The sequence below is a fragment of the Microcaecilia unicolor genome, chromosome 2 (assembly GCF_901765095.1).
Source record: "Microcaecilia unicolor chromosome 2, aMicUni1.1, whole genome shotgun sequence".
NCBI classification, from domain to species: domain Eukaryota; kingdom Metazoa; phylum Chordata; class Amphibia; order Gymnophiona; family Siphonopidae; genus Microcaecilia; species Microcaecilia unicolor.
This window is the reverse complement of record NC_044032.1, coordinates 611744753-611769012: the sequence shown is the minus strand read 5'-3', so window position 1 is coordinate 611769012 and position 24260 is coordinate 611744753. Positions and strand designations below refer to the sequence as shown.

Here is a 24260-nt window from a genome sequence, read left to right as displayed (position 1 = left end):
AGCACTTAGACTTACAAAGTTACATGGAGGGGCATTTTCGATATGATGTCTATGTCCCACTTTGGACGTTTTGCACAAAAGTATCAAAATCCGAATAGGAAAGAAGGTAATTTTCAAACAAGAAAAACGTCTTTTTTTCCCCCCCGAAAATACTGTTTCGATCAAGGTTTGGGCTTTGAATGTTTTGTTTTTTGGTCCATTTTTTAACACCCCCCCCAAATAAGTGTAAAACATAGCGATTCATGCCATTGGGATATAGAAGGAGCCAGCATTTTTAGTAGACTGGTCCCCTGAACATCCTAGGAGAGCAGTGGATCATGGAGGGCACTTCATAAAAATACTCCCAGGTACACATCTCACTTTTGCTGCCTTATCTTGTCCCCTGAGCCTCCCAAAACCCACCCAAACCTCACTACCTCCCCCCCCCCCCCACACACACACATACTGTACACCGCTACAATAGCCCTTATGAGTGAAGGGGGCACCTATATATGGGTACAGTAGGGTTTTGGTGACTTTGGGAGGGATCGTAGTTCCCACTACAAGTGTGACAAGCAGAGGGAGATAGGGACCTGTGTCCCCCACTCCTTAGTGCACTGCACCGACCACTACACTACTCCAGGGACCTGCATGCTGCTCTAATAGACCTGACTAACATCTGAGGCTGGTAAGTCATACTTTTATTTCCATTTTTGAGGGGTCACTCCTGATTGCCTCCGGTGGTCATCTGGTCATTTAGGGCACCTTTTTGTACCTTATTCGTTATAAAAACAGGTCTAGCTCAAAACGTCTTAGTTTTAGTCCTGTATGGTTTTGTTTTGTTCCATTATGGCTGGAAAACATCTCAAGTGAGAATAACGTCCAAATGCTGCTTTATGCCACTTTATAGACATTTTTTCTCTTTCGAAAATGAGCCCTATAGTAACCTATAGAACTTTGGAAGTCTAAGTGCTTTGAAAATACGCCTCATTGTAGCATATATATCTCTACTATATAATTATGCTTATCTATAAAAATAGCAAATCAAATTTAATGATGTGCTAAAATAGCTTAATTTAAAATTGCTTTCTTTAAAACAATTAATACTTTTGAATCCCCAATACTATTTGTATTATACTTCCCGCTCGTCTTATAGCACATAAATTTGGATTTGGCTAATAAAAAGTTGCACAAAAGAAAATGTTTGCATATAGCCTATCAAAAAATTGAGAGAGTGGGGCAGCTGAACATCTTTTTGATTGAAGGGGCCACAGAAACCAATTTCCAGACCACCCCCGCCCTCCCCAAGCTCTCTAGCTGCTGATACTGTGTAGAGCAAAATATTGGTTGGGCCATGGCCCTTGTGGCCCATCTGCTGCCTATGGGGTACATTGGCTAGCAGTCAAGGTTCTCTAAATTATGCCTAGCTACTCTCATTACAGAGCCTGATCCCTCTCTGCTCATATCTTGCCTTCCTCATAAGGATCAGGTATCTTTCAGTTCTGTCATGGTTTTGTAGTAAATGGACTTTTTGAGCCCCTTCCTCCCTCTTTATTTAAAATTTTATGCACCACATAATTCCAATGTACTCAGTGGTTTACAATTAAAACATACATAAAATCAACAAAAACAACCATAAACAAACACAAAGACAATCTTAATCCTATCAAGCAGGCTTCCCATGTGGTAAAATCCCCAATATTAATCAGCTAAAACTATCATCTCTTCTCTCTTCCTGTGTGTCTTGAGCCTTTGTGTAGGCCTTGTGTCATATTAGTAGTTCTGAACTGAACTACTTCAATCTTATGGGTTACCCTTATGAAGTATAGCCTCCAGAGCTCAACATGGTATTTGAGGTGATGAAATTCTAGGAATATTTATAAGCACAATATTACTACACGTTTCTCCTTATGCAACCAAATGGATTGATAGCTTTTCTTCTACATTTTTACACTGACTGGCAACCTTCAACTCTATTACTCCCTCTAAGATCTTTCTTCCTGTCTGGCAGTTTCTAGGTTTTGCCCTCCTGACAAGTGATATATGGGTCTTAGTTCCTCAGATGCAGGATTTTCAAACTTATGAACATTCATCCAGTTGTCCTCGTAATGTGTTGACTTGTGGCTCCTGTTCACAGCAGAGCTCCTGCGTTCAGGCTGGTCACACCTTGATGCTGCAGATAAACTTAATGATCCGGATCCACGGCGACCCACGCAGGTTGGGGGACCTCAGACAATACATCTTGGAGAATTTATTTGTTGTCTGTGTAGTGACAGACAACCACAGATGTTCAGGTAAGCAGAAAATATTGGTTCTTTTTTCAGATCAGATGCTGGTTAGTGAGGCTGGCTGAGTTGTGCTGCTGTATGGATGGAGCTGGGTTTGATTTTTGGCTCCTGTCTTTTTGTCTCTGGGTGGCTAGGTTTGTTGCCTGACTGAGGTTGAGCCTTTGCAGCTGGTAAGACTGCCCATATACAACTTATTTACTTATTTAGATTTTGCTCGCACCTTTTTCAGTAGTAGCTCTATGTGAGTTACAGTCAGGTACACTGGATATTTCTCTGTCCCAGGAGGGCTCACAGTCTAAGTTTATACCTGAGGCAATGGAGGGTTAAGTAACTTGCCCAAGATCACAAGGAGCAGCAGTGGGATTTGAACCGGCCACCTCTGGATTGCAAGACTGGTGCTCTAACCACTTGGCCACTCCTCCACTTGGGCTTTGCCATCAATTTAACTATTGCAAAATAAAAAGTGAACCCAACCAATCTAATGTATTGCGTATAGGTTGAAAAATTTATGACTAATTTAAATGTTAGGGAGGTGACCTATACTTGAGTCAATCCACGCTCCAGAATTTCCCTTTCCCCTCCCTATCCACCTACCCTGGGTCCAGCATCTCATCACCCAGTCCCTGTCCCGCTATGGCAAGGATACTCTCCCTTTTCCCCATGGAGCTGCTGTCCCCATGCCTCTTCAGCTACAGGTGTGCTTTGTGCCAGTGCAGGGCCTTTCAGTAGAGGCCTGTTCTGAAGTGGGAAGGGATGGGAAAATGGGACTTGATATACTGCCTTTCTGAGGTTTTTGCAACTACATTCAAAGTGTTTACATATATTCAGGTACTTATTTTGTACCAGGGGCAATGGAGGGTTAAGTGACTTGCCCAGAGCTCCAAGGAGCTGCAGTGGGAATCGAACTCAGTTCCACAGGATCAAAGTCCACTGCACTAACCACTAGGCTACTCCTCCTACCACATGATGCATTTTCTGTCAGTGAGAGGGTGGGATATGACAGTGTTAGAGTGTGTGCTTCTACTGGAATGCCCCACACTGGCACAGTTAATACAGTATATAACCAGGGTACTGTTGTCCAGAAAAAAACAGGTGGAGAGCATACGTTCTATGGAGTGCCAGAAAAGGTTTTGGAAACAGCAGCCACATGCAAAAGTGCCGGTGTAGAGCACCTCTGGAGCACTGGAAGAATGGATGAGAAACGGACAAGGGAGAGAATGCTGGCCTGAAGACTGGAGGACTGAACAGAAGATGAGAAGCTGGATCCTGGGGGAGGGGGATGAAGATGCTGACCATGGTTCTGGGGAAAGAATGGGAGATGCAATTCTGGACCCTGGGGGGGGGGGGGGGGGGGGGGGGGGGAAATTGGGTGTAGGGGTTAGTGACCCATCTTGAAGTTACTGCATTTTCTTGCTATTTAAGGTTCAAAGTTAGAGTACAGTATACGTGAGGATGACCTATACTCGAGTGTCTGTGGTATTTTTCAGCTGTTTCCTAAAGTGCTCTGATGTTTGCTCTCTTTAACTAGTTCTGGTTTTTTTTGGACAGGTGACAGCAAAGTGACTGTTTACGCCTTGAATTCTGGTAGTCATCTGGTTCACATACAGGTAACTTAATGTCTTGCTTCCTGCGGTCATGATCCTGTGTTCATGTATGCTTTCATAGTCATGCTTCATGTTGGTTTTCCAATCCTTGATGGTGGGTGAGAAAGGTTGATTGATTCATCAAGGTAGATAATAAGTTCTGTTGTATATGTTGTCCTCATGTATTCAGCTGACATGGTAAATGTGTGTCTTCCCTTTGGAGCAGGAGTTGCAGCTTTGGCATAAACTGCAGGCATCCTATAGCCCCAACAGTCATTCAGTGGTAAAGCCAGGCACCAAGCAGAGCCAGCAGTATTGCCCTACAGTCATTATCTGCTCTTATGCTCTGTGATTGTACAATGTGAACTCCTACAGCTGTGATGTGTAACCTTTGCTCCAGGATATACAGCATTTAACAGGAAGCGGCAGCTCCTCTCTCAAGTTTGACCCTGTCTTGCTGCCCAGTTCAACAACAAACTTCACCGAAGCCGCCTCCATTACCTGCCATGGTATGTACATTTTCTTCTTTCTGTTCTTCTTTTCTACCCCACCTCTTCAGTCAAGACCACTCAAAGTGGCTTAAGATAAATCAGCACTTCAGTAAAGAAAATAATTCATAAAGAAATGTTTAAATGATGATCAGTTTATAGAACCAACCTTAAGTAATATACACAGACAGTGGCTGAGGTGCATGATGGTGTGTGGATTGCAATCAGAGGGCGTGCATGCTTTTCTATATGTGGAACCTAAGGATGGGCAAGGAGGTGGGGGGGTCACATACATATTTTCCTATTGTGTGGACATTAAGTGAGAGAATGTGTATTGCTTTTTGATAAGTATATTTGTGCAACTCATATAGACAACATTGCAGTAGTCTATCCTTGACAATAGTAGTGATTGCACAACAAGATGAAAGGTTGATATCTCAAAATACTTTTAAATAGATCTCAATTTCCATAACAACAGAGAGAAATTTTTTACTGTCTTATTTACTTGATTTATCATACTAAGGTGATTATTCACCTCTGCTAAGTTGATTATTCACCTCTACCCCAAGAATATGTGAGAGCTCAAAAGTGAATTTATTATTTCACTTTCACTGTGAATCCATTGGCTCTCTAATTGCCTCTTTTCCTGGTGGCTGATTTTTGTTGTGTGTAAAGTAACCTGCCCATTCCAAGTGGTGTATTTCTGGTGAAAGGTGGAGAAGGAGGAGTGAGAACAAGAATTTAGTGGGACTCAGTCAAATCTCTTTTGGTAGAGATATTTAAGCCTGGTATATATTTCTGCCAATGCTTGATGATTAGTAGCATGTGGCAGCATTAATCCATTTTTCCCCCGCACTAAAATCACTGTGCATCATGCTCATCAAAGATGAACGAGGAGAGCAACCTGGAACTAGAATAGTTCTCTACCTGGAAGGTGGCTGCTTTCATCCTGGAGGTTATAAGTTCAAAGCTGGCTTGTGCATGACTGGAAAAAAAAAAACATGTTGAGAGACTTTGAGTGAGATCACTAATTAGAAAGTATAGATATTAATCATAAAATCATTATGTTTGGAGAAAGCCGTCCTTTGAAGACACGGAACAAGATGCCAACAGACGGTGTGTATTTGAACTTTCCGGTCATTAATGGCTGTGAGATTTAAAATTTTTATTGTATGTTGTTATTGCATTGCATTATACTCTGGATTGGCCGCTGTCGTGGACAGGATGCTGGGCTCGATGGACCCTTGGTCTTTTCCCAGTGTGGCATTACTTATGTATGTACTTATATTCATATAACCTGAATTTGCATATTGTAACTTGCCTCAAAGTAAAGCATATACCTCAGTGCCATTTTGAGCAGGGTGAGTTGTTCTCTTCCTCTTGGGTCTTGCAGTGATTCTGAACTCTGACCCTGGAATCAGTAGCTTTATTTATTGTGGAGCAGCAGATAGAGTTACAGTACTTTCCAAAAATCCTACACTGTTTTTATAGCAGCTGAGATGATGCGAGAGGCTTAGCTAGCATGTTATTGCTAGATGCATGCCAGGAAGATGTTTCTATATAGAAATAAAATCCAGCTGGCTGCAGAGGTGATGGATAAGAATCCTCTTGAGGTCTCCTTTAAACTAGTGATTCCCAAGTTTCAATGGGGGAGGAGGGGTAACTTGCTTTTGAAGGAATAGCCATGTTTGAGGGACCTACCTTAAAATGTAATGGCTTCAAAATCCAAGACAAAATGCCACTGTTTTTCTCCAGATTGAGTGTCATGGAGGTAGCTACTTGAGTTTTTGATACATAATTTTGGAGCTGTTCTCTAGTATTCCCTGGCATTGAGTTGAAGCCCATAAGTAGCACACACTTACTACTGTCTCCTCCTTAATCTCATGCTGAAGGACATGCTAAGGTTTTACCAGCTCTACTTTGTCCCTGTTCCAGATGAATAAATATTGAACTTGTCATTTACCCTTCAGTGCCATGAGTTGTTCCTGGGCTGCAAAGTGTGGTGTGGTCAGGCTCCATAACTAAAGCAAGCTTGATTTGTTGGCACCAACTGAAGTGATTTTGGTGAAATTCTTCTCAACATACGGTGATGTTATCAGCCACAGACCTTCATTTGGTACTGGAGGACACCAGATTCTTTGCAGGTTCCCATACTCTTTATCAAACTAACATAAGAATTATCCAAAGTTGGAAGAGGTTGATAGGCTCTCCTGTACTGGTCTGGAGGTTGCTTCTGCTGGGACCATTTTGGAAGGCTAGAACCGTGAACGCATATACACTGATGTCATCGTAGTGTGACCCACCTATAAAGTTGAGCACTGAGCCAGTGTGCAGCTGTATGTAGCTGAAGGGGCATGGCCTAAGGGGCACACCCTATGTGAAACCCTTTGGAGTCCCTTGGAGGGGCATAATCGAAAGGGGCGCCTAAGTTTTCCTGAGGATGTCCTCGTAGGACGTCCCGGCGAAGGGGCGGGGAAACCCGTATTATCGAAACAAGATGGGCTTCCATCTTTCGTTTCGATAGTACGGTTGTGGACGCCCAAATCGTGAAATTTAGGTCAACCTTAGAGATGGTCTTCCTTAGAGATGGTCGTCCCCGATTTTCGGCGATAATGGAAACCGAGGACGCCCATCTCAGAAACAACCAAATCCGAGGCTTGTGGTCATGGAAGGAGCTAGCATTCATAGTGCATTGGTCCCCCAGACATGCTAAGACACCAACCGGGCACCCTAGGGGGCACTGCAGTGGACTTCAGAAATTGCTCCCAGGTGCATAGCTCCCTTACTTGTGTGCTGTGCCCCCCAAAACCCACTCCCCTCAACTGTACACCACTACCATAGCCCTTATGGGTGAAGGGGGGCACCTACATGTGGGTACAGTGGGTTTGTGGTGGGTTTTGAAGGGCTCACATTTACCACCACAAGTGTAACAGGTAGGGGGGGATGGGCCTGGGACTGCCTGACTGAAGTGCACTGCACCCACTAAAACTGCTCCAGGGACCTGCATACTGCTATCATGGAGCTGAGTATGATATTTGAGGCTGGAAAAAATATGTTTAAAAATTGTTTTTGAGGGTGGGAGGGGTTAGTGACCACTGGGGGAGTAAGGGGAGGTCGTCCCTGATTTCCTCCGGTGGTTATCTGATCATTTAGGGCATAATCGAAAGCCGATTTTGGGTGTCCTCAACTGCTTTACGTCGCGGGGATGACAAAGTTCACAGGGGCATGTCAGAGGCGTAGCGAAGGCTGGACTTGGGCATGCCTAACACATGGGCGACCTCGAACCATAATCGAAAAAAGAAGGGCATCCCTGACGAACACTTGGACGACCCTGTGAGAAGGACGCCCATCTTGCGATTTGTGTCGAAAGATGGGGGCCCTTCTCTTTCGAAAATAAGCCTGTTGGTGATCCATAGAGGCCTGAAATTTTTGAATTTGGTTCCAGTGAAAGATTCACCATGTGCAAATGGAGGATCAAGCTTAAGGTTGTAGCTCCAGTTAGTTCAACTACAGTAGGACCTTTAGATACATTTATTGAAACGGGTTGGTTTCTCCTCCTGCTTAAGTTACTACTACTACTTAACATTTCTAAAGCGCTACTAGGGTTACGCAGCTCTGTACAGTTTAACAGAGAAGGACAATCCCTGCTCAAAGGAGCTTACAATCTAAAGGACAAAGTGTGCAGTCAGTCAGATTGGGGCAGTCTAGATTTCCTGAATAAGGTATAATGGTTAGGTGCCGAAAGCAACATTGAAGAGGTGGGCTTTGAGTAAGGATTTGAACATGGGTAGGGAGGGGGCGTGGCGTGGCGTATGGGCTCAGGAAGTTTATTCCAAGCATAGGGTGAGGCGAGGCAGAAAGGGCGGAGCCTGGAGTTGGCGGTGGTGGAGAAAGGTACTGAGAGGAGGGATTTGTCCTGAGAGCGGAGGTTAAGTTGAGAGGATCTGGATAGTTTCAGTTTCATCCAGTGCTGACACTTCCTCCATTATTTCTCAACCCGTGTATTCTCTGGATGTTCTGCTCTGTCTTTTACCAAATTGGCTATTGCACCCAGGGGGGGATGTTTTGATCTCTGGTGATGTCCATTTGAAGGAGCTAATAAATAAAACCTGGATTTAACTAATTACATCAGGTAATATCCACATGGTTAATTCTGTGGATTCCCAAGCTGTATTCGAGGTTCCCTCTTCTGAATCCACGCTGGAAACTCCTAATGATGCAGGAATTACCACTATTGTTAGCAGAATCTGTGGTACTTCAGGAGTCAAACACCACACACCAGAATGAGAGAGAAGTCTTTATTTTCCAGCAAAGTAGAACATCAGCGCTAGCTCTCTCCTTCTCTTCAGCTCTCTGTGTCTTGTGTCTCTGTGTCTTCTCTCTCTGTGTCCTGCGTCTCTAACGTAAGCTGCTTCTGTTCTCATTTATATATTCCTAAACCCCTCTAGCCCCCCTTTCTCACCAGATGGTAAAGAATAGATTGATTACCCTGTCTTGAACTAATTATCTCTACACATTTACTCAAAATATCAGTTACATAGGTTTCAGATATTTCCTAAACTGACCTACGACCTGAGGCCTCTCAAACTAGACAATGTGGCACCTATCTCCTGTATTTTATTATTATTAAATTCTCAGATTCCCAGCTAACTTCATACTAACTGCTAACTGGACTCTGGCATTCATTAAGGGTCCAAGGGGCCAGTCTTGCTTAATGGCACACAGACATGGTTTGTTATTACTTTCAGGAGTCCAGTCCTACACTTAGCTATAATCAATCAAGGAGAAGAGTTGACTTTTCCTGACCTCTTTCACCTAGCTAGGACTGTGGATAATTCAAACCAGATGATGACCTCTTAAACTGTAGACAAATCTCACTTGAAAGTCAGACACTGAATTGAAAAGGTATTTTACATAGAGAAATAGAACTTATTAATTAAACAGAATAAAACATATTTTAAAATAAGCAGAAATCAGAATTCCTTATAAGACAAAATCTAAATTTTCAAGAATATTTAAATCTAAACTATCTCCTTCTAAACAGCATTCAGTCTAATCTTTTAAAACTGCCTGCTTGCTGATCCCCTCGAGACTGTCCAGTATGCCTTGCTCAGAATGGCATCCAGATGTGGTTTATTTATTATGAACAATCCATCACTCAAAAAGGGACAAAAAGTTTTATTTCTCACTGACCTTTCTAACCTCTAGTCTAGCAAAAGCTAGACTTTTGAGTAATTAAAACCCAGATGGCATTCTACCACTTACAGGCCTGAACCAAACTTAAACAGAATTAGCAAATTAATATGATTTCTCTGTCCAGGCTGCCTCACTAAGGTGTCTGATTAAGCCAGTTAGTTTATCTGCATGTGTAACTATTGCTCTGATGCCTTCTATTCCTCCTAAAGAAGTTTCAAGACTAGAGTTGTGGGAAAATGATGGCTAGATTTGAATCAACTGTGACATATCTCTCTCAATTATGTAACTTGTCAGGTGAGGCTGCTCAAAGCTTGCTTCATAGGAAAAAATAAGAGCTAACACCAAGCACGTTGATACACAGGAAAGATGATTGTTTATCTGGAAGGAGTGAACCATGCTTTAGTAAAAAAAGAAATAAAGAAAAGACTTTTTTTTGAAGTCCATAGTATGACCTCACCTTGAGTATTGCATTCAGTTCTGGTCGCCATATCTCAAAAAAGATACAGCGGAATTAGAAAAACTTCAACGAAGAGCAGCCAAAATCATAAAGGGGATGGAACTCCACTCATATGAGGAAAGGCTAAAGAGGTTAGGACTCTTCAGCTTGGAAAAGAGACTGCTGAGGGGAGATATGATTGAGGTCTGCAAAATCCTGAGTAGTGTAGAATGAATAGAAGTGAACCCATTTTTTACTCTTTGAAAAAGTACAAAGACTAGGGGACACTCAATGAAATTACATGGAAACACTTTAAAATAGGAGGAAATATTTTTTCACTCAATGAACATTTAAACTCTGGAACTCTTTGCAGGAGGATGTGGTATCAGCAGTTAGTGTGTCTGGGTTTAAAACAGATTTGGACAAATTCCTTGAGGAAAAGTCCATAGTCTGCTATTGAGACAGACACGGGGAAGCCACTGCTTGCCCTGGGATTGAATGGAATGTTGTTACTATTTGAGTTTCTGCCTTTACTTGTGACCTGGATTGGCCACTGTTGGAAACGGGATACTGGGCTAGATGGACCATTGGTCTAACCCAGTATGGCTGTTCTTATCTTCTTATATAACATTATTGAAATAATTACTGTTATGATTTTCCTCTAAATAGGATTTTAGCTGTTGAATTGTTTGTCTTTTCTTGATGTTCTTTGTGTCTGTCTGAAGATTTGCCTGTGCTTTCTGTCGAGAGAATGCAAAAATATCCTGATGGTCTAAAGCAGTGCATATTAATTGTGTGACACCCCCTTCCCTCAGAGGTGCAGAATAATGAAGCACCTATCTAGAGGCCAGTCAGGTTGTGACCCCCCCCCTGCTCTCCCAGCTTGATTTTGTGACTCCATTTAGGGTCCCAACCTACAGTTTAGGAAGCTCTGCTCGAGAGATTTCAGTTTGACTGCATTATTGGAAACATCAGTAGAAGAAACTAATAGCTATTTTTATGCATTCATCTAGAGACAGTTTTTTCCTTATACTTTAATTTAACTCATACCATATTGGAGATCAGAAGAGAGTTTTTATCTTAGAGATTGAGGGTGTTGGGCCCTTCTTTTTGAAATTTCCTAGGAAATGTATGATCTGAGATTAGGCTAGATTTTATATTCAGAGTTGACAACTCCACGGTTTTCCCGCAGAATGGGTGGGTTTTTTTGTGCTGGCCACAGGCACTTTCCGGCAGTCGTGGTTTGCCACTTTTTGAGCTGGTTTTGTTTTCTTTGATTGGCTGCTGCCTGTTCCTCCTTATGACTCTCTCTACTGTCACTCTATTGGTCAAAAATGTGGAGCCAGAATGAGGGTTGGTTTATCTCAAGCCTCATTTCAGCTCCAAAGTTGACCAGTAGGAGGGAGAGGTGCATGATGAGGTCATCACCTGATGATGACTCATCACACTCTGGAGGATGAGGGAGTGAGGCAGAGAGCTGCAGCAGAGGAGACAGCAGTAGCAGCACATCGCATCATGGAGGAGGAGAGCAGGTAGAGCAAACGCACTTGCATGGGTGACCCCCCCCCCCCCCCCCACACCTTTGCTCCTCAGATAACCTGTTGGGCAACTTGAGCTGTCTTTGGGCTCCTTTGGGGGGGGTGCGGGTTGGACTGGGGAATTTTTTCCCATCTGGCAACCCTGCTTATTTTTTTTTTTTCAGCCATCTCTCTTAAAGAGACATTTTGGGTGCTAGAGAGCAGAATGTGTAGGTATTACATTTTCACGTATATTTTCTTGAGTCATCACAGCCTCTTCCAGTGAAGTGTTTTGTTGCCTTATTTTCCCATTATATGTTACCTTCTGCATTCCTTTCCTTTAATTTTCAGATTGTAATTTCAAATTTTAACAAAAAAAATAATTACCCAAAGTTGATGACATATTGTAGGCAACCTCTAGTCCCTATGGGCAGTAGTCTGTGTTTTCTGGATACCTCTAATGAATATGCCTGCTTCAGTGGTATGCAATTTTATCTCGTGCATTTTCATTACAAATATCCTGATAATCCAAATGAGCAATGTCCACAGAGACTGGAGGGTGCCTGTCTCTGATGATGCACAGGCGGCATCATAGTAACAGACCCCTATAGTCTCATAAGCTCTTGTCGCTTTCTGTCTTTGGGTAATTATTATCTTGACCCAGTAGAAGGCATCAGAACCTGCAGTGACTTATTTTTCTTATAAAAAATGTTGCCAACAGTGTTCCCTGAATATCAAGGCCAGGAGATGAACTGATAGCGAATGCAGGACGATGGAAGTTGCTAGTTGGGTGATGGTGTTCTTTCTTTCTTATCCTCTTCCTGTCAGTACTAAGGCAGTAATTCTGATTTGCCCCTTGTGACAGCTACAGCATGTGATGGCGGGAGCAGTGGCTCAGCAGGTGCAGAAAGGAATCAGCTGGATAGCTCCAAGACATTAAAGGCATTCCCTTCCTTTCATGTGACAGACGGGTAGGTGTGCATTGTGATCAGTCTATGCATCTACTGGGCTTCAACTTGCTAATGGGGATAACCTAGTAGGGTGAGCCTCGGCAAGGTCTAGAGTGGATTGATTAGGTGCTGCGTATGCATGGCCCTCCAGAGTCTTTTTAACCAGGCATTCCTGTCAGAAACCCTCTGTGGTAGAAGCCTTAGGCTTGAAATCTTCTAACATCGATGTAATGTTGAGTTTTAGTCCAAACAGATGTCATGTTGGCAAAGTTATTACCAGCAGTATGTTTATGAGCCATAGTAGCAGCAAAATACATCAGAGTGTTTCTCTACTAGTAATATATGTCCATTTTTGGTAACGGATTTTGCTATAGCACAGTGTAGCCCTTATAAAACAGTACTGGATAGAAAGTACCTGAGGGGGGGAGGGTTTGGGATTGGGGTCTGGCTTTATTGTAATGTGGATTTTCATAAATTGGTGGGATGGAGGGGGAAGTAGAGGGTTGTATCACTGTGTTAAATTTGTTTAGATAAGTTTAATCCAAGAGACAATTTTCCCTGGAGCATTTGTTTTAGAGTTAGATCTGCAATGTCGTTGTACCTTTTGACCCTTCCTCTGGTTGCAGGTATTTTGGGATTGACCCCTCTGCGGCATCGTTTCACATACAGCCCTATTCTGGTGCTTCTGGAGTTTGGTCAGTGTGGTTGACAAACAACTTGGAATTCAGCGTTGTGCTGAGAGAAGTCTTCGTTGCCAGAGAGATGAAACATACTCTGAAGGTATGATGAAGCTCCCTTCCGCGCCAGGGGAGAGCCATGCAAATAGACTCCTTAGAAAACATTTTGTGAGCGCACAACCTCCCTTGATTTGCTCTTTCAAGTGTGGTTGTCTAGTGCTATACTGGCTCTGGAGAAAGATGGATTCTTTGCAGGTAGTGAGCGATACATTTTACTGGACTAGCATAAGAATTTTCTGAATTGATAGTGAGCTTGCAGGATTGCACAGGGCATTTGACTTTTGAAGAAAGGAGCAATGTAATCCTTCTTAGTGCCACTTCAAAACATTCTATATTTAAATAGCACTTGAGAGCATTATGCAATATTGGATCATCAAAGTCTTGTAACCTTTCAAAACTTTCTCCTTTGCAGAGCTTTAGGCTATAATATTCTTCATGGATCCTTTTCCCTTTTAAATATCAAATTATTCATTATTTTAAAAGAATTCAACTTATCTTGTGCAGAGATTCACTTTCAAAAGGAAGGTGTGGCAAAAAATTAGGAACCCAACATGAATTCATGTTTCAACCAGTTGGCAGTTTCAATGGAATTACCCCTTCACCTTCAGTTTATGATTGCTGTAATTGTAGCAGCCTCTTCCATTCTTCCATCAAGGTGGGCAAGATCTGTGAACACTTTGTACTGTTATGCAGATAGTAATAACTGGAGAAATTATGCATAGCATGGCCATGGAATTCTTTCCAACCTCTTTTCTTGTAAATGCATATGGGAGGTACCTGTTTGTGTGTACCTATGTTTGTGTGTTTTGTGTGGAGAAGAGATGAGAAGGCAGTTTGAAATGTGCAGTTCCTTAATAACAATGTTACAGTGAATCAGTGTATCTATACTGCAGCTCTTTGAGCTGCTGCTCCCATAGAAATGTATTGTGGCCTTTTTGGATGGGCTTCATTTATTTTGCCTCGTCCAGATGCAGAAATTTCATCTGTGCTTCCTCTAGATCACCTCCTCCCTTCCTGTGACTAGAGCTGCCTTCCCCCCCCCCCCCCCCACTGCCTTTCCATTTGGTGGAATCCTACCTGCAGTCTCTGCTGCTAGTTACAGTGGAACTGGGGTGGCCCAACCATTAGGCCAGGCATTCTAAAGGAGCGGCTTCGCGGTGTTTTACCTTGTCACAGTGACGTTCCAAACCCGGCAGTGGCAACAATTCCCATACGCTGCCCTGCTGCCACCGGCATCCACCTCTTCCCTTTGTGGCTGCCTCTCTGAAGTAACTTCCTGTTTCGTCAGAGGCTCAGGCAGCTGCAGTAAAGGGAAGAGGCAGGTGCCGGCGGCAAGGCAGCGTAGGAATTGCTGTCGGGTTTGGAACGTCACCATGATGAGGTAAAACGCCTGGGGGAGGGGGGAGGGGCAGCATGTTAGCTCCACCTCAGGTGGCATCTTGCCTTAGGCCGGCCCTGAGTGGAAGCAGTCTGGGCAGGCTCACTTAGGAGGAGGGGGGAATGGAGAACTGCAGATAGAGGTTTGAAATTCAGAATACTGGCCTTGCTCATGGCAACAGAGGTTACTTGGTAATACACAAAGCAATCAAGAAAACTGTCTGACTCTTGAAGTAATTTCAGAGTAGAATTAACGACTAAAAAAAATGAAATAAAGGTGTAGAGCGGCGGTTTCCAAACTGTGCCGTGGCACCCTGGGGCGCTGCAGCAAATCTACAGGAGAGCCATGGCATGTTTTAAGACCTGCCCCATCTACTTCCTGTCACCAGCCCTCGCCGCTGCTTCTGCTTTCCTAGACTAGCAGCAGCAAAACAAAATACAGTCATTGTGGGACTGCATTATACAAACCTGCAGCTGCCAGTCCCGCCTCTGCCAATGTCACTTCTTGTTCTGGGTCAGAGCTGGCAGCCACGGGTTTGTACAGTGCCGTACCGCAATGGCTGTATTTTGCTTTGCTACTGTTGCTGCTAGTCTGGTGAAGCAGCAGTGATGGTGGAGGTGTTGAGGGAGAGAGGGCAGATGCTGAATGGAAGTGGGGAGCTGAAAAGCTGGATAAAGGGGGCAGACACTGGATGGAAGTGTGAAGGGGAGGAGGCATATGCTGGATGGAATTGGGGAGGAGAAGGATCAGATGGTGTAAGGAAGTGGGGAGGGGAGACGGGGCAGACACTGGATGGAATTGGAGAGGAGAAGGGATCAGATTCTAGTTGAAAGTGGGGAGGAGAGAGAGGGCAAATGCTGGAGGGGAGAGGGACAGATGAAGGAAGGAAGTAGGAAGGGGAAGAGGAGGCAGATGCTGGATGGAAGGGATTTGGTATCTCGCCTTTCTGTGTGACAATCAAAGCGGTTTACATATTATACAGGTATTTTTCTGTCCCTAGTAGGCCCAGAAACCTTTTTGTACCTGGTGCAATGGAGGGTTTAATGAAGAGAGCACACACTGGATGGAAGGGGGAGAGAAAGAAAGCAGATACTGGATGGAGGGGGTGGGGGAGGAAGAGAGAGGGCACAAGCTGGAAGGGGGGAGAGAAAGAGGGCACACACTGGATGAAAGCATGCCATCGACTTAAGCAGCAGGGGGTTTGGGCAGCGGACCACTTAGCTGGCTGGGCTTGGGCATCTCTGCCAGCAAAGGTAGGACTCAACGACGCTGACACCAACACCGGGGGGGGGGGGGAGAGAAGACCAACGTGAAATGTGTGACTTAGGGGCGCAGTGAAAAAAATTATCTAGACATTGGCGCCAACACTGGGGGAGGGGAGGGGAGAAGACCTGACAGGAAATGTGGCCTATGGGTGCCATGAACCACGAAGGTTTGGGAACCAGTGGAATAGGGAATTATTTTCATTCCCTGTGTATGTATCTATGGGGTGTGTATATGTGTTCTGTGTGTATTTATATTTGTTCTTTTTTATATGCCCTGGGCATATGTTTTGTCTGTGGGAGAATTTGCAGACTCTTGTGGGATGATACGTTTTAGGGATAGAGAAGTCTGAAGAAGGATCCAAGATGGCCGCATAGTGAGTTACTGCTTCAGACGCGCCCAGACTTTCTCCAAGCAAACGCTGCGAAGGATCTCTGAATCTCCTACGATATCGGGAAAAGGAGAGGCAAAGTGCGGGATATTCCCTCTACCCCCACTGGGACCTACCTCTGGCAGCAACCGACGTTGGAGCAGTTTGGGATGACGACGGGTCCCAAGCAAGCCTCCTCTCCTGCTTATCGGCACTGACGTTTCTGAGTTGGCCAGCAGTGTAAACGGGGTTTCTTTGAGCTCTATTCAGCGTGCGGCTCCCCCACAGCCAAGAGGGATAGACGCGGAGGTGGGTCCTGCAACTCGGACTCCAGACGGGGGATGCGAATGAGCAGGGAGGGAACCTGCCTATGCCGACAGAAACGCCTAGGACTGGCTTGATGGAAGAGCGAATTTCCCCACAAACTATGCCTTCACAAATTGTGAGTACGTTGAACCAGATTTTGAGCGTTCCCCCTCCTTCTTCTGTTCTGGGGACTTTGGTTAAAACCTGCCGTATTGACAATGGAGTCACTCTGGGATTTGACTTTTACGTTACATTCCTCTCTGCAACAAGTAACTGCTAAAAATACTGCTGAAATAAAGGTATTGTCTGAAGCAGTCCTCTTGCAGGCACAGACAACTGCCCAACAAATCTCTGAGGTAAAACAATTAGGGGAAAAATTACAAACATTAGAAACTCTGGGACAAGTCTCAATAAGGGATAGAAATTTTACCTCTCGTCGTTTAGAATCTTTGGAAAGCCAATCTAGAAAACTTAATTTGAGACTAACTAATTTTCCTAGATCCCCCTTAATATCCTCAGTAGATATGGTTGAAATATTAGGAATGCCAAGTGATTCACTGCCTCCTATAGTTCGGGCACAGTCTACAAAGTAACAGAAAATTGGATGGTGGAAATTCTCAACCGCAAACAGGAGACGGCATGAACTTGACATCATTTTTAGAATCTTCATAGGAAATTATCACTCAGAGAACTACTGTGATGGTTTTTTTTTGCCCTGGAGATGGACCAAGATGCTGTCTTGAAACTTTCCTTCAGACATTTGGACTCACTGTTTTTAGGATCTAAAATAAGAATTTATCCTGATCTCTGTAGAGAAATTCAGAAAAGGCGCAGGGCCTTTTTGGCCACGTGCCCGAGGACTTTAGCCCTTGGGGCTAATTTTGTACTTAAATTTCCTTGTATTTGCCGAATATTGTTTCAATCTAAGCAATTTCAATTCTTTGATCCTAAGCAGTTAGAGGAATTTTTGTTAACTAAAGAGGATGTTAATGTAATTGTTAACTAACAGATAGCACACTGTATGATAGGCTTGATGGGAAGCAGTGACTACATTTTTTTAAATTTCTAATTTTTTAAAATTACTATTTGATTTTTTTTCCCCCTTGGATCAAAATTGCCTTAGTATAATGGTCGAAAGTGAAATATTTATTTCAGCTTAATTGTTAATATGGATAATCGATTTAAGTTGTTATTTTCAAATTTCTTAATCATCTCTTTTTGAGTTGTATAATCTATAAATGAATAGAAATAAAATAAAAAAAGAGAAGTTTGAAGCATGTAGGGGTAATTATGGGAGACTAGTTGTGGGGATGGGACAATTTTTGGGGAGGTGGGGCAGTTGTAGGGGTAGTATTTGGGGTTGGAGTAGTTTGTGAGATGTTGTGTTAGTTGCAGGTAGGGTAAGATTAAGATTAAAATGTATTTCTGTACAACAAAAAATCCAGAAAAATAACATATATGTCTAAAAATGCAAAACAATAATCAAATGCAAAAACTGAAAACAAACGATAAAAGCACCATACACTTAGGGAAGATCATATTTCAGATTACAAATTGTTTAGAACTGTGCCACCTGCTTATCATATACAAATATATAGTTTTTGTGTGCGGGTTGTTTGTAGGTGATTAATTTTTTTTTTGAGGTGGGGCAGTTGAGGAAAGTTTAGAGTGTGCTAGTTTGCATGAGGTGGTTTTAGGGGGTGGGGATGCTCGGCAGTTGCATGGATATTTTGGGGGCTAAGGGGGCAGTTTGCAGAGTGGTATAGCAGTTTTAAGTGGTAATTTTTGGTTGTGGGGCAGTAGCAGGGGGCAGTTTGGGGGGGGATAGGATAGTTTTCAGAGTGTTGGGGCAGTGACAGAAGGTAGATTCTGGAGATGGGGCAGTTTGAGGGGTAGTTTGGTGTGGGGCATTTGCTCGGGGTATGTTTTCATGGGGTGGGGCAGTTTGGGGGTTTGGAAGGGTAAGGCATTCCACCCTTAAATTGTTATATTTCACTCTATCTTACTTTCTATACTATACAACCTGGAGCTCATTTTCTCATAAACCTGTACAGGGCCTTGTTTTGGGGGTGTGGAGGGCTTATGTCTCTGGAATCTCTATTCCAATTTGGCCCATTTTCAACGTTCTCTTTACTAGGTTTTCACTCATGATAAATTTCATCCCATTCCATTAAATTTTCAGAGTTATTTTGCCCCCAGACAGATGTTCTCAACCTCTTTTGTAAAATTGTTTCCAACTTCCCTGAAAGAATAACAATAGAGAAAATAGGTTGCAGAGTATACAGTGTGTGACCTTGCAAACATACATATAAAGAAAGTATCGCATACCATGTAAAATGAGTTTATCTTGTTGGACAGACTGGATGGGACCGTTCAGGTCTTTATCTGCTGTCATTTACTATGTTACGATATGTTACTATGTTACCTGCCTAAGATAAGGGTATTAATTTACCAGACTTTTTTCTCTCTCTCTCTCCCCCCCCCCCCCCCCCAGGTTCTAAACTTCACCAGTCTCTTGACCCTACCTTCAGGCTGTTGGAATGTATTCTCTCTGAAGCTCAGCACCAAAGATGTGCCAATGAGTCTCTTTACGACTATTCTGTTGGCTACAAATTTGGGGGTGTTGTTTGAGATACCTCTGCAGATCCATTTGACACTTACAAAGGTATGATTTATATATGCTGTACATGCTGGCTTGTTGCATATCATCTAATATGTCCACATGGCAGCTACATACTGCAACTTTATCAAATGCTGAAAAGGGCAAACCAGACTAAGCTTAGCCAGCCCCGAGTTCCTGCCCCAGCGACTTCCATTGCAGTGTGTGGCCTCTCTACAGGTGTATGCCATACGAGAGCTTGACCTGTGGCTTTTAGACCTGTATTATTCATTTGGTTCTGTGTTAGGTATGACAAGGGATAGAATGGGTATTTGGGCATGATGGGAAGTGGAGACTAAAAGACGGAGTGAAGATTCAGGGAATGGGTGGCAGTAAGGGCATGATAACCAGGTGCAGGTATGTATTGGGTATATTAGAGGAGCCTGGGATATTTGAGATAGGTATAGAGAGATGTGGTGAGGTGGAGAGAAGGTGTGAAACAAAGAATGATGTGGAGAGGCTGGAAAAGAGAGGAGAGCCAGAGGAAAGAGAAGTCTGTGAAGGGGTGAGAGAAGATGGAAATGGAGGAGCTGGGCGGTAAAAGGGGGTATATAAAGCTTAAAAGGGGGTAAGAGAGAGAGCAAAGGGCTGGAGGCCAGGGAAGGGATGAGCGAGAGGTGAGGAGATGGGGCTGGTGAAGGGATGAGGAACAGAGGAAGGTGGATGTGGGCTTGGGAGATGATGACTACAGAGGTTGTAAAAGGGAGACTAGGATTGCCTAGAAGGCAAAGAGAAGCAGGGGCGTAGCCAGACTTCGGCGGGAGGGGGGTCCAGAGCCCGAGGTGAGGGGGCACATTTTAGGCCCCCCCACTGGCGCCGCTGACCCCCCCCTGCCATTGCAGACCCCGCCACCACCAACGTTGCCCCTCCCCCCCCCCCCGCCGCCGACCATCTGGACCCGCCGCCAACCCACCATCGCCAACCTTTGCTGGCGGGATACCCCAACCCCTGCCAGCCGAGGTCCTATTCTTTCCGCAAAAGGCTTCCTTCTGTTTCTGACGTCCTGCAGGACGTCAGAAATAGATATCCTCTTCTTTCCGCAAAAGGAAGCCTTTTGCGGAAAGAAGAGGATATCGGCTGGTGGGGGTTGGGCTCCCCCGCCAGCAAAGGCAGGCGACGGCGGGAGGGGGGGTCGAGAAGGTCGTCGGCAGGGGGGTCCAGGGCCAAATGTACGGGGGCCCAGGCCCCACGTAGCTACGCCACTGAAGAGAAGAAATGAAAGACAGGAGGAAATGTGTTGACTGGGGAGGAGTGAGAGTGGGAGTTAAAACTAGTGTGGATATAAGGTATCAAAAGGGAGCCTGAGGACTGGGGTGTGAGGGGGAAGGACAGGTGAAATCTAGCTTTGAGCAAACAGAGGCGAAGAAGAAAGAAATGTAGAGAAAAGATGAAAGGGAAAGATCAATGACAGAGTTGGGGTGGTAGGGAAGGATGAAAGAGAGAAGAAATGGAAAATGGAAGGGAGACCTTGTAAAAGGATTTAGGAAAAGACCATGAAAAGGAGAGTAAAAAGAGATATTATGACCATTCCACGCTTTTACATCTTTACATTTTGCTCAGTAGAGGAGGAAATGCATTTGTTTTTTGTGCTGTACTGGTCACAGAGCTTGTGACTTCTTTCTTCTTGGGGGATCTGCATGTTTCCGTTTCTAATTTTTGGGCCTTTATTCTGTAATTTAATAAGGGTTTATCTGTATTCTGCATGTATGACTGAGGTGAGGGATTCTACTAGCATACAGTTTCTATGAGGGGGATCTGGAGCAGTTTGACTTGTTGAACTTTTCTATTAGGAAGTATACAGGTGCCCTGTATTTGCAGTGCTGCTTTTTCAAGTGTACAGTTCTTGCTGTTTGATCTGAGAATTAGTGCTGTTATGGTACGACACATACCTACAACTAAACAAACCCAGGAAAACACCAGGGGATGCCTGCTGGTAGGGCATACCTGTTTGGTGGGGGGGAATGAGGTGACAGTGCTGGAAGGTGGCAATCAGAGAACAGGCTGCATTTACCAGTGCTGATGTACTGCCTTCCAATTTCATCTTGAAACTCTTCCCCCATGTAGCCTGGCAGCAAGTAAAGTGCTAAAACAGTTCATTTCCTGCTACCGCAAGGCTGAAGTCCTACATAGAAACACGTAGGCAGATAAAGACGACATAGCCTATCCAGTCTGCCCATCCATGCCATCTGCTCTCCCTGTCGCTCCCTTAGAGATCCTTTGTACTTGTCCCAAGCTCTCTTAAATTCAGGTACTGTTTTTGTCTCCACCATTTCAACCGGGAGGCAGTTCTATGAATTCACCACCTGTCCCCTGAGGAAGTATTTCTTCAGGTTTACTTCTCACCTTCTTCAGGTTTACTTTTCACCTTCATCCTCGTTCCCGAGCTTCCTTTCAATTGAAAGAGACTCTCCTCCTGTGCATTTATGCTACATATGTATTTATATATCTCTATCGTATCTCCTCTCTCCCACCTTTCTTCCAAAGAATAAATATTGAGATCTTCAAGGCTTTCCTATATACTTTGACGAAGACCCCTGACCATTTTAGTAGCCACCCTCTGGACCGACTCCATCCTATTTGGTGCGGTTTCCAGAATTGTACACAATATTTTAAATGTTTTAAATGAGGTCTCACCAGAGTTTTATATGTAGGCATCGTCTCCTGTTTTTCCCACTGGTCCTCTCCCTGTGCACCCAAGCATCCTTCTAGCTTTCACCATCATTTTTTCCTACCTGTTTGTGGCCACCTTAAGATCATCATCACATATGATTACACTCAAGTCCCGCTTCTTTTTCATGCAGAAAAGTTCTTCATCCCCTCAAGTTTTTGTAGCCTAAATGGATGACCCTCTATTTTTTTACCATTAAATCTTAAGCTGTCAAATTCCAGATCATTCCTCTATCTTTGCTAAGTCTTTCCTCATGTTTATGCTCAGATTTTGGTATCATCTGCAGAGAGGCAAATCTTACTAAACAGCCCTTCAGCAATATCGCTTACAAAAATGTTAGAAAGAACCAGCCCAAGAACCGAACCTTGCAGCACACCACTGATGACATTCTTTTCCTCAGAATGAGTTCCATTTACCATTACCCTAAGTCATCTTCCACTCAACAAGTTCCTAACCCAGTCAGTCACATTAGGACCCATACCGAGGGCACTCCATTTATTTATAAGTTGTCTATGTGGAGCCGTGACAAAGGCTTTGCTAAAATCTATACACCATATCTAGTACATAAGTACCTATAAGTAATGCCACACTGGGAAAAGACCCTGGTGTAAATCCTTGTTCTATAACAGCGCACATGAATTGTAGGAACGTTCCTGATCCACCTGTGACCCTCCCATGACTGCGCTCCCTTTTTGGAACCGCACAAAAAATTTACACACAGATCCCGGTGACCTAAAAATATGCATGTAAATTTTAATTAATGCCAATTAGCGCTAATAGCTGAATATTTGTACCCAATTATCGGCGCTAATTAGCTCATTCAATTAAATTGCGCACGTTTAATTTTGGCGTGTGCAATTTTAAGCGCATTTTATAGAATTTGGGGGAAAATGTTTTTCATGTGCACATGGGCTGGCACAAATTAGAGAGAACATTGCTCAGGCCCAACCAAAATTCTGGCACCCTTATTATGACTGGTGGGGGTCCTCTGGCAGCCTGAACTGGTCAGTCCCTTATTTGTTGCAGCTGATGGAACTGTCCACATGCTGTTGTTGTGCTGGCCTCTCCCTTCCCGCACATGCTTCTTTTTATGTGCAACAACTGAGCATGTGTGGAAGGGGAGAGGCTGATGCAACAGCAGCATGTGGGGAGTGCCATTGGCTGCAAAAAGTAGGGGAGTGACCAGTTGTTGCCACCAGAGGACGTCTTCAGCTGGTGGGGCTTGGAGATCCCCGCCAGTTCAGGTATTTATTATTTATTGGTGATTGCAGGGGTGAGGGTGGAGTGCGAGGGAGGGATGGAATTATATGCCCACCCACTTTGGGCTCAGGCCCACCCAAAATACCATATCTAGCTACACTGCTGTTCTAGATATATATGTAATACTAAGGAGTTAGGCTAGGGAGTGCCATAAGGAAATACTCCTGTACTGGGGGGTTGGTGGATGTATAGAACAACTTCACAGTGGAGGACTGATCGGTGATAAAATTGAAGCAACCCTGTGATAAGTGTTAAGGATCCATAGTAGTGAGAATGTGAAGATACAGCTGGAGATTAGGCATAGGGGGATCAGAAATGGTGAGAGCAGCTGGATCATGCGCTTTTTATCTTCTATTATTGCTGGATTCTCTTAAGTATTTGCTTTCCTATACTGCTTTTTTGAGTTCTTTCCTCTTGTCTGCTAATCTAGAAAGGGGGTCCACGGTTTGAAGCCATAGCCCAGTGTGACATACTCTCTTATCTCGGAAAGTCAGATGCTGGTAAGAGGATTTATTTATTCCTTTTGTAATTTTTGAAATATTTCACTAGACGCAGGTTTAGAGAAGCTTGTATTTCTTGTTCAGCTTCATCTTGCAAAGTCTTTGGGTGAAAATGCTATTCTTGGAAAGCTGCCATGTTGGATAGTTAAGTGAATCTTAACCCAGTCAGTAGGCATTGAGGGAGGCCATCTTTTCTCCCTTACACTATCCCAAGCAGTCCAAATTTCTTGAAAATACATGGAGGCATACTCACGTAAAATGCCTTTTATAAAATTACGCCATCTTCTACAAGTATGTGCTACTCAAAATATGCGATTTGGGTGTAGGCAGGTTCAGGGGATGGAGTCTTTATTTATTCATTGATGCTTATATCCCACATTATCTAAATGTCATTATTCAGTTCAATGTATCAGTATCAGTAAGAACAAAACTTATACATTGTACAATAGGCGCAAGATATATAGTGATGTTACAGCAACATACTAGGTATTAGCCAATAATAAAGAATCAATATTGGTTTAAGAACAATAACTTTTATTGTTAAGGTAAGAACTTACTGAAGAGGAAGGCCTTTAAGAATTTGCAGAAAGTCAAGTAATTGTAATACGTTTTATTTCATTAGGAATGGAGTTCCACCAATTGGTACCTAAATGAGAAAAGTCCATACTAATGTAGTGTAAGA

General features: G+C 43.7%; 1 protein-coding gene across 3 annotated transcripts in view; it reads left to right on the top strand.

Annotated features, from left to right (window-relative positions):
- The window catches only part of TMEM131L (transmembrane 131 like), a 308022-nt gene that overhangs the window by 191449 nt on the left and 92313 nt on the right, over positions 1-24260 (top strand). For 2 of the 3 annotated variants that reach the window (XM_030191627.1, XM_030191625.1), the window contains exons 9-15: positions 2117-2273; positions 3816-3874; positions 4251-4359; positions 12353-12458; positions 13064-13217; positions 18986-19156; positions 23509-23578. In XM_030191627.1, coding sequence (XP_030047487.1) covers positions 2117-2273; positions 3816-3874; positions 4251-4359; positions 12353-12458; positions 13064-13217; positions 18986-19156; positions 23509-23578 — 826 coding nt within the window. The remainder of the gene's footprint in view (positions 1-2116; positions 2274-3815; positions 3875-4250; positions 4360-12352; positions 12459-13063; positions 13218-18985; positions 19157-23508; positions 23579-24260) is intronic. The other variant, XM_030191626.1, reaches the window with a different exon arrangement.